This window comes from Orycteropus afer, unplaced genomic scaffold, assembly GCF_000298275.1.
Source record: "Orycteropus afer afer isolate SDZICR_OR568_19922 unplaced genomic scaffold, OryAfe1.0 scaffold00135, whole genome shotgun sequence".
Lineage (NCBI taxonomy): Eukaryota > Metazoa > Chordata > Mammalia > Tubulidentata > Orycteropodidae > Orycteropus > Orycteropus afer.
The window spans coordinates 1903620-1913559 of record NW_006921722.1 but is presented as its reverse complement, the minus strand read 5'-3'; the positions used below and the strand labels follow the sequence as shown (position 1 = coordinate 1913559).

At 48.2% G+C, this 9940-nt stretch overlaps 1 protein-coding gene across 1 annotated transcript in view; it reads left to right on the top strand.

The window, feature by feature from the left end:
* PACRG (parkin coregulated) overlaps positions 1-8269 on the top strand; it is a 738437-nt gene extending 730168 nt beyond the window's left edge. The window contains exon 5 of the mRNA XM_007945256.2: positions 8109-8269. Within this exon, the coding sequence (XP_007943447.1) occupies positions 8109-8269 (161 nt within the window). The remainder of the gene's footprint in view (positions 1-8108) is intronic.
* The last annotated feature ends 1671 nt before the right edge of the window (positions 8270-9940 follow it).

Below are 9940 nucleotides of genomic sequence, written 5' to 3'. Positions count from 1 at the left end.
TTGTTTGCCGTCGAGTCAAACCCGACTCATAGCGACCCCTCCTTGGGTTTCCGAGGCAGTATCACTACGGAAGTAGGATTGCCCAACCTTCCTTCCGAGTACTCCCTTTCTTACTTCAGATTAAAAAGAAAGAAAAAAATCTCCCAAACAGTCCTTTCTAAGCTCATAAAAACTATAAATATGGTTTAAATGGCATCTTGCTTGATGCCAATAATTCACTTCTAACTATCTCCTGAGAAAATTTTGCTTTTGTTTCACTAAAACTGGAGTTCCTGTTGAAATCCCAGGAAAGGCAGCACAGAATTATGGTTTTGGTCATCTCAGCCCTCTAGCTGCTAAGTCCACTAGACCCAAAGGGAAAATTAGTTGACAGTCACCCAGCAAAAAGCCTGTGATGTTTACCGTCACCCAGAAACATTTTATAATAATAGTGTTTGCAATGGCTTGCACCTGTGCATACCTGCCAAGACCTGAACCCAGGCCCCCGAGGCTCACCTTCTCTCACCTCAGTGGATGACATCACTGAGACCCAGCCGGGAAGGAATGCAGCTGTAGCTGTAACTGGTGCCATCTGCGGGTGCAGGTCTTGACAAGTAAGACACCTTCTGGTTTAGTTTCACAGCTCTTGAAAGACCTTTTCAGTTCAGTATTTGAGAAACCCAAGGGTGCCTTTCTGGTCCAGAAAGAAGCAAGTTTGCTTGTCCTGGTACCTTGTTTGGATTCCACTCAGTACCCCGAGCGCCCAGAATGCAGACCTCTCACCTGGGACACAGGTATAGCAAACGTGCTGTCTGGAATTTCCTTCCTGTGGATGAATACTGGAATACTGCGAAAAGCTTCAGGCTGGGTTGGGCCTGGGTTCCCAGTCAAATGCTGTACATGCAGGAGGGGTTCTTTGGGAGTGCAAGCCCCCACAGAAGGACCAGAGATACTGTGGGGACAGTGCCAGAGCAGGGACCGGTCTGTATCTGCGGCATCCATTGGTGTCCGAGCCTTGGTTTGAGGGCTGTCACTCAGCCTCAGGTGCTAAGGGAGTCGGCCTGCCCTTCTCCGTGTCCGGTGCTGCCAAAGGCTGGCTGTGCCTTGTTCAGGCACCTTACTCATCAACCTATCTGCCGGAGACATTTGCTAGTTTCTATGTGTATTTAAAAGGAGGTGTGGTGGTGTAGTGCCTGAGGCATTTGACTGCTAACCAGAAGGCTGGTGGTTCAAACCCAACAGCCACTCCATGGAAGGAAGACTGGGCAATCTACTTCCGTAAAGATTTACCACCTTGGAAACCCTGTGAGTCCAGTTTTGTTATTGAGCATTGTGAGTTATATCATTTTGAAAGCGAAATTCCCAAAATTACTCTTTAGTGTGAAGTCTGGACTGAACTCACCCCTGTGGCTCAACTTTCAGCCAACCTATAGATGGGCCTGTAAGGTGAACAGTAACACCATGGAGGTGCACTCTCTTTAGAGCAGTGAACCACAGAAGATCATGTTGTTGTTATGTGCCGTCAAGTCGGACCCGACTCATAGCGACCCCTCCTTGGGTTTCCGAGGCAGTATCACTACAGAAGTAGATTGCCCCATCTTCCTTCCGAGGCATCATTTAGGAGATCATAGGGCATCATTTAACTGGGGATAAAGCTGAGAAGTCAGGAAGGGGACAGGCAAAGAGGGCGAAGGGAAGTGGTAACCTCAGGGCAGACTTGAGGAGGAGCAGTTACATCGTGGGGATTGCAGCCAATGTCACAAAACCCAATGTGCATGAATTATTGAATGGAAAACCAATTTGGTCTGTAAACTTTCACCTAAATCATCATCATAAAGAAATAGTAATAATGCAAAAAAGAAAGTTGAGTGGTGACAGCCTTCCTTATCATCTCCCATTTCTACCAGCTAGTTTCTGATTGAGTTTCCCAAGCTAGTGTTTCCTTTAAGAATGGAAACTTCTGGAAGCACCAAAGTTTCCAGAAATTTCAGGTGTGAGCAAGGAGTTGGGCACAGGGCCTTGCATCTCGTAGACCTGAGGGATCTGCCTTCCAGCTGTGTGATCTTCTCCCTTTTATAACGCGCTGCTGCTGCTTCCTTTAGGAGATTTGGCAACTGAACTAAGGGGCTCTGTTCCCGAAATCCTGTCCGCTGATTTCCATAGGTATCCCCAGAATATTCTTTTTAGGTAAATCATTTCACTTGTTTGGTGTCCAATGAATAACACTTCAGTACATTGAGGAAGCAATCTGAAGTAAGCGTTTGTTTTCAGACTTCCAATGCTTTAAGTAATACTTCTACTTTCAAATAACTCCTTGAGTGTTGCTGTTCATATTATTGTTGTTGTTATGTGCCCTCAAGTCAGCCCCGACTCATGGCGACCCTTCTTGGGTTTCTGAGGTGGTATCACTGCAGAAGTAGAATGCCCCATCTTCCTTCCAAGGAGTGGCTAGTGGGTTTGAACCGCCAGTCTTCTGGTTAAGAGTGAAGCACTTAGGCACTACGCTATATATGAGGATATCTAAATATTTAGTATGTAAGAGTATTACCCCTCAAAAAAAAAAAAAAAAAAAGAGTCAGAAAAATCCAAATTTGAATTAAACTCTCCGGAAGCCTCCTTGTGACCATCCATACATTCTTTTAGTGTTTCTGGTTCCTCTAAGATAAGAGGACACAGCATCAGTTACACAAGCAGCTAAGAGTTCTGTCCAGACACAGAGGCCAGCAGCAAGCCAAGCACCAGGTGTGGCACACACCACTCCAAGGTTCTGTGAGGTCTCGGCTGCGGTGGGTGCAGGTGATCACTGTTCTAAAGGGAAGGTGACTGGTCAAGCTTCCTCCGCGAGCTGACACCGGTGACCCTCGAGTTCACTGCATCCTGTGGCACCGTCGTCGGTGTCAGGGTTGAACTGGGCCCCAGAGGGTTTTCAGTGGCTGACTTTTCAGAAGGAAATTGCCAGGCCTTTCTTCCAAGGCGCTCTGGGTGAACATGAACTCCCAACCCTTTGCTTAGCAGCTGCACACGTTGCCTGTTTGAACCCCTCAAGGACTCCAGTTAGGTGATTTGTCGTTGTTGATGTTGTTGCTAGGCACAGAGTTAATTCCAGGGCATTAGTGACTCCATGGGACAGAGTAGCTGTCCCACAGGGCTTATTTGGCTGTAATCCTTATAGGAGCAAATCACAGGTTTTTCTCCTGCAGAGTCGCTGGTTGGGTTTGAACCGCCCACCTTTCAGTGGCAGCCAAGCACTGAACTGTTGCACCACCAACGCTCCTTATCTAGATGAAAAGTGCCCCCAAAGGCAAAGGGCTCTTTTTTTGTAGCCTTGCCCTGAAGCACCTAGAGACCACTTTGTCTGCAGAGAGCCTGCCCCATAGTAGTGGCTGTCATTGGTGCCCTGGCCAAAGGCACCAGGACCTGCAGGCAGTGTCTCTACAGAGCAAACCCAGCAGTAATGTGGGAAGGTCCACACTTCCTTCCTTTCTGGCTTTCCTGTGGCTTTAATCACTTCGCCCTGTCCTATAACTGGGGAGCTCAGGTGGCACATTGCCTAAGGCACTTGACTACAAACCAGAAGGCTGGCAGTTCAAACCCAGCAGCCACTCCTTGCAAGGAAGGCTGGGCAATCTACTTCTGTAGAGATACCATCTTAGAAACCCAAGGAGGGGTCGCTATGAGTCGAATTGACTCCATGGCAGTGAGTTTGGTTTTCTTGCAATCCTGTAACAGCAGTAGCTAAAGCTGCAATGACTTCATGACAGTCACTTCACCACCCCGAGCTGAATGTAGTGCCAGGAGAATGGCCTCAGAGGACAAGGAGCTGAGTGTACATACATTCGTCTCAGAATAGTTCAAAGAGGTTAAGATACAAAAGAGTATGCTTTTTTTTTTGAAAAGGGAGCTCTGGTAGCATAGTGCCTAAGGCACTTGACTGCTAACCAGAAGGTTGGCAGTTCAAACCCACCAGCCACTCCTTGGAAGGAGGGTCGGGCAGTCTACTTCCACAGTGATACCGCCTTGGAAACCCAAGGAGGGGTTGCTAGGAGTTGGGTCCGACTCAACAGCACATAACAACAACAACAACATGCTTTTTAAAAAATGCTTAAACATTATAAAACAAAACAAAAACAAAAAGCACCAGCTGCCATCACGTGACAGTGACACCCTCAGCTGCTAACCAAAAGGTTGTGGGGGAGAGTCCACGCCAAGGTGCCTCAGAAGAAAGCCCTGGCAATCTCCTTCCGAACAACAAGCCCTTGAAAACCCTGTGGAGCAGAGTTCGAGTCCAGCACACACAGGGTCACCACGCTTCAACACACGTCTTTTACACAATCCGAGAAAATGCAACAGGTGGTGTGACAAAGACACTTAGCCACCGCTGCCGGCCTCTCGAACGCAGGCGTCTCCCAGAAGGAGGGTAGGATCCCTCTTGATTCTGCTTGTTTCACTCGCCTTTAGAACTCAAAACCTGCTTCAGAGCCTTGCCATAGCTTCATCTTTCTGGTTGTAAGTAAGACATATCTTTTCCATCATCAGCATGTCTTCCTAGCAGCTGGGCCCAAAATAGACTCCCAGCCTCCTAAATTAAAATGTCATCTCTCTAATCAGAATTGACCGTTGTAAACAGCTCCCTTGGTTTTTATTTGAAGCTTCCTTTTCTCACAATCAGATCTTCCAAGAGAGTCGTTTGTGTTCAATATGGTAAGCTCAAACGAGTCATGTCAGTTTCAGATTCTCAAAGACACTGACAATGGAACAGTTTTGAAATGGAGGCCACAACTCACCTGCCTCCCCACCAAGTCAGACACTATACCGAGCCCTGTCAGCATTGTAGCCGCAAAGTAAGGGGTGTGGTATTTTTGTCCCCTTTGTAACTTTTGTCCCAATGATGTACATTCTGCAACCACAAAATATTCCGACTCCAACCCACTTCTGGAATAAGCAACTTCTGTTCTTTTATCACGTGGGTTATCCACTGTTGAGAAACAAAAAAGCTACATATACTTACTCCCACAGCTTCATTTTTTTTAAAAAATAAGAATAGGTTATTTTGAAATAGATCGCTGTTTGTCGTGGTTGCCTTCTACAAGGCGGTGGAAAAAACTGGGTGTGTGAAGCTTTCGTTTGTGTGAGGCCTTTCCAAACCCCCTCTGCCTCCCTCAGGGAACTGTGTCCCATGGTCTACTCTGTTCTTGACCTTTTGGCCAATACAGCAACAAAAGGCACCATTGACCAATGGCTCTGTAAGTGTCTTTGTCACAGGAACGGGCCAAGGCTGTCCCAGTGCAGCATCCGTATAACCAGATGCATTGTCCAGGGCTCTGAGACGTGTGCTCCGTGGGGCTGGCCTGGCCTGTGCGTTCTCCTGTCTCACGACCAGAGGAGTTAACCAAGGGTGTGATGTGAGGGGCACAGAGTCACCCCAAAACACTCGCTGGCACTCTTCTCCCTGGCACCGTTCCTCCCCCGTGGCCCCACTCCATCTCCCTTGCCCACAGTCTACCCCCTGCCGCCCCTTCTTCTGACTTGGTTGCTTTCTGTCCTGTCCCACTTTTGGACTGTGTTCCTCAACGTCTTTTCTCCACATCTGTAACAAACACAACAACCCACATACCTGACCTGCCTCCTTCTTTTCCCTTAGTTCAACTCCAAGACCGTCTCCTCTAGGAGAGCTGCCATCAACGGAACGGCACCACATTATCCTCCGAGTGCAGCCGTTCCTGACGGCACCAGGTCTGCACAGACTGACGTTACCCTTTAGAAAAGAATCTGTTTACTTGAAATATGTGATTGTGCATACTGTTGTTCTTAAAAAATGTGTCCTTGTTGTTTTGCTCAGAAACATCAGGGTGAGAACCCGTTGCTCAGTCGTCTTATCTCCTGGTTGTTGTATAGCAGTAGCGGATTTGAGTATTTTGGATGATCAACCACTGTGTAAACCGAACTTTAAATGAACTTAAATCCAGCTTTCTGTGACACAGCACGAAGGCTGCCATGACGAGGGGGAAGGAAACATCCAATTGCAATAGCTTTGTGAACAGTTTCAAGTCCGTTTGTTCTGAAGAACTGATGGCTTTACTGTTGTATGACTTCAAAGCTCTCGCTCTCTTTCTCTCTCTCACTGACTCACTCACTCATTCTCTCTCTCTGAAAATTAGTGCTCGTTCTGCCTGCCTTCTACTCAGACTAATCAGGATAGAAGTTTACTTTCTCTACTTTGTAGAAGACAGTGATGTTTCTCTAGTAAGATTCTGGGCAAGTCAACCAAAAGAATCTGTCGTTATTGCATTGATAGCTGGTCTGAACCATTACTAAGACTTTTTGAAGATGTCTGGAATAACAGGGCAGAGACGTTTAAACAGCACATCTGCTACTGTTTCTGTAGTCACTTATGATAAACATTTGGGAGCTATTTTGAATTACGACTAAAATAAACACTTTGTGGCACCCACATTTTCTTGTTGTACTAATGGTTCCTGCCCTGTGGCCATCCCCTGACCTGAGCCCTAGTCCTCGGTCCATGCTGGTCTCCCTCAGCCCACCTGCCTACATCACTTTTCCTCCCAGATAAGATGGCGGTGGCATTTAGCCACTGCACAGAGGCATAATGGCTGGTGTGGCAGAGGAATGGTTGTTGTTGAAGCCCTTGGAAGTCAGTGAGGAAAATGCAACATGAAAACGCTCATAGTCAGGGCTCTAAGTAGAAACAAAATGTGAGAAGCTGCACTCTGCAGTGAAGCAGTGGAGCTCCCGCTTTCCCAGACTGCCACTCACCCGGGTGACTTCCAGGTCCCTCGCAGGCTGGGGGCAGTCAGGCCTTCCTTCTCCAAGTGCTTGAGGCTGCGTTTGCTGTGTGGTTGAGTCCCCCAAGGCTGCCATAACAGAAATACCACAGTGGGTGGCTTTAGTCACGGTTCAGGAGGCAAGAAGTCTGAATTCAGACTGTGGCTCTTGGGGTTGCTTCTCTGTTTCAGCCTCTGGTAGCCAGCAATCCCTGCGTGTCCCGTGCGTGTGGATTATCTGCCTCCTTTGTCGGATGGCATCTGTCTGCCTTCTGTGTCTGCCTGGGGGGTCTCAGTGTCTACTGTTTTCTGTAGCTCAGATATGATCAGGTGTAGGACCCACCCTGCACTGGCAGGACCTCAGCTGATTGGCTACATTGCCTTAGATTGCACATAGAAGTGACTACATCGCATTGCATTCGATCAGACCCACAGGTATAGGGGCGAGGATTCCCACACACATTTGGGGGACACAGTTCAATCCATAGAGTTGTGTGTTATAGAGAACCTCAGACACAGGCTCCCAAGGCCTCTGAAGATCACCCCGAGGGGCTCCATCCCACATGTAGTCTGATCAGCAGCATGGTGGTCCCTCCCAGGCTCTGTGTGGCCTTGACTGGGACCAGCCCTGGTCCCCTTATAAGCTCCTGGGTTTCCCCTGGGCCTGACCCACCTCTCTGAACTTAGACACCAGAGTCCCAAATGAGCGGTGACATAGCCTCCTAGGAAGGCTTAGGTAATCACAGACATCCACACAGTCAGTGGTCAATCAGGAGCACCTGAGCAGGAAACACCATTTCCTCCAGTCCACCTGCATCCGGAGGGTTTGAAATAATTACAGACAATTGAACACTTGAACTCCTAATCCTTACAGGAGAAGGAGCCCACCCCATCCACACAGCTACAAACGCAGCAGACACAGGTGTGAGCTAAATCAAATGTACCCATTTTCAATCACAGAGGGCCAATGGCCTCATCAGACCATAGGCCATTCCTTGTGAATATGCCATGTTGTGACTTTCAAGAGGTCAAGGTCTAAAGAGCCCCCTTTGGACAGTCTCCAGAGGTGGCACAGAGCCCCTTCCCAGTCATCTAGAGGTAACTATGGTCTGCTCACTGTCATATCCGCTGGCATTTCTGATTTTAGGTTTGTGGTCATTAGCTCCAACCCAGGACTTTGAGTGTTTGTATATTTGTTACCACTCCTAAAACTGTCATGATCTCATCAAACCGTTAGGCATCTGTATCTCCCACCCAGCATTCTGAGAGAATGCCTAGCCTAATATGTAGAACTTTTGGGGGAATGGCAAGGAATAACTGGGCTCTTTGTGTGTTTGCCTGAACCAGTGAACTCCGGGGATGGCATCGACTACAGCCAGCAGAAGAGGGAGAACATCGGGGACCTGATCCAGGAGACATTAGAGATCTTCGAGCGCTACGGAGGGGAGGACGCCTTCATCAACATCAAGTACATGGTCCCCACCTACGAGTCGTGCTTGCTGAACTAGCGGGGGAGAGCGCTGCCTCGGAGGAAGGCGTCCGAGGGAGGCCTGCTTCTCGGTCCCTGCTGCCTGGGCCATCTCGCTATTTGTGACTCCCACAGCTTTCTTTGCCACAGCTGCTAAGACAGCGGCTTCTGGGCCATTGGACTGCTCGCCCTATTGAGAGCAAGGCTTCCAGAACATAAACGGTGCCTGTTTCTGAGATTACAATAGTGTTCTGTGCTTATTTGTTCCACGAGGAGAAATGCTTCTTTATGCAGCTCGGACAGAAGCAGGCGTCCGAGTTAAACCTGCCCTTGTATAGACAATAAACTATCATTTTCATACACACTCCGGCAATTGCCATTCTGTGTCTGCCTGCCCTGTGGATGATGTCAGAGGTTGCGAGGGGAGAGTTGATGCTGACTGCTTAATAGGAGTTTGTCATGGAAAAGACACCAGTTGAGTGGTGGGCCCCTTGCAGCTGTGCGGGATGATATGCTCTGACATTCCATAAGGCTGTGCGATCCATAGTCTAGTTACACTAGGGCATTTCTGCAATCCTGATATGAAGCTCAGATGGAGGTGTGATCAGTGGCTCTAGCCCACTGGGGACCTGGGCTCACAGGGAGTTTCCCGTTTGTGTTTGAGTCAGTGGATGGGAGTCCCTCGTAGGTCAACGGTGCATCGTTATGTATGAAATGTCACCATGTGAACGTGGCCAAACATGGTCCCTTTGTATGATGATGTAGAATGGAGCACTATTGACAAAACGTGACCAGCAGTTTGTGTGGGGCCTTTCATCATTTTTGAAAATGGCTGATTCACATCTTAATTGATTACCCCTTGAAACAAATCCATTTTTTTTTTTCTTGGCAGTTCTTCCCCCTCATTGCTGCTCCCACGAGTTTGGTGGGTTTTTATAGCACCACACAGTGAACCTAATGGCAGTATTTGAGAATTTTATTGAGATCAAAAAAATAATAAAATAGACAAGAGACAGGCACTTTCTCATTCAAAGGAGAGAAAAAGAGGGGAGGTGCTCGGGGCCAATGGCCGGAAGGCAGTGAGCCTCAGACGAGGCCTTCTGGGTGCCAAGCATTGCCCTCAGGCCATTGAAATTCACCAGAAAGCATCCTGAAGATGGAACACTGGCCGCACACCCCTGACAAACACTGCGGCTGCGCAAAAATGCAGAGCCTAAAGCATCTCATTTCTGCAGCCAAGGGCAACTTCTGCATAAAACTGGAGAACTCAAACGTGGTCCTCACAAACCAGCTTGATCCTCGAGATGCTTGTGACTGGTGGTGGTAGAAAGCTCGATTTCCATATGCAAACACCAGACTAGAAAACTAGCTCAGTGTTCAATTTCCTTGTTACCGGTTCAGCCCAGGAAATCTGGCAACCAGGTAGCTAAAAGCTAGTTTCTGGAAATGTCTTTCAGGATGCACTGGGATTCGCATGACGGGCTAAGAAAGTTGGCTTTTGTGGGTAATTCACTGTAACTCATTGAAACAGCTAAGCTAGAAGTCATCATCACTAGATCCAGGCGGGTTTCCCTCCAAACCGTGATGCTCAGTTGACCTGTCAGGGCTGCCCTTGCATCCGTGATGTGATGGAAAGGGACACCAGAGTCCGTGGCATTGTTAGTTAGAGTGGCCACAGCCCACTGGTGCCTTTGAAAGGCAGCGCTGGAGT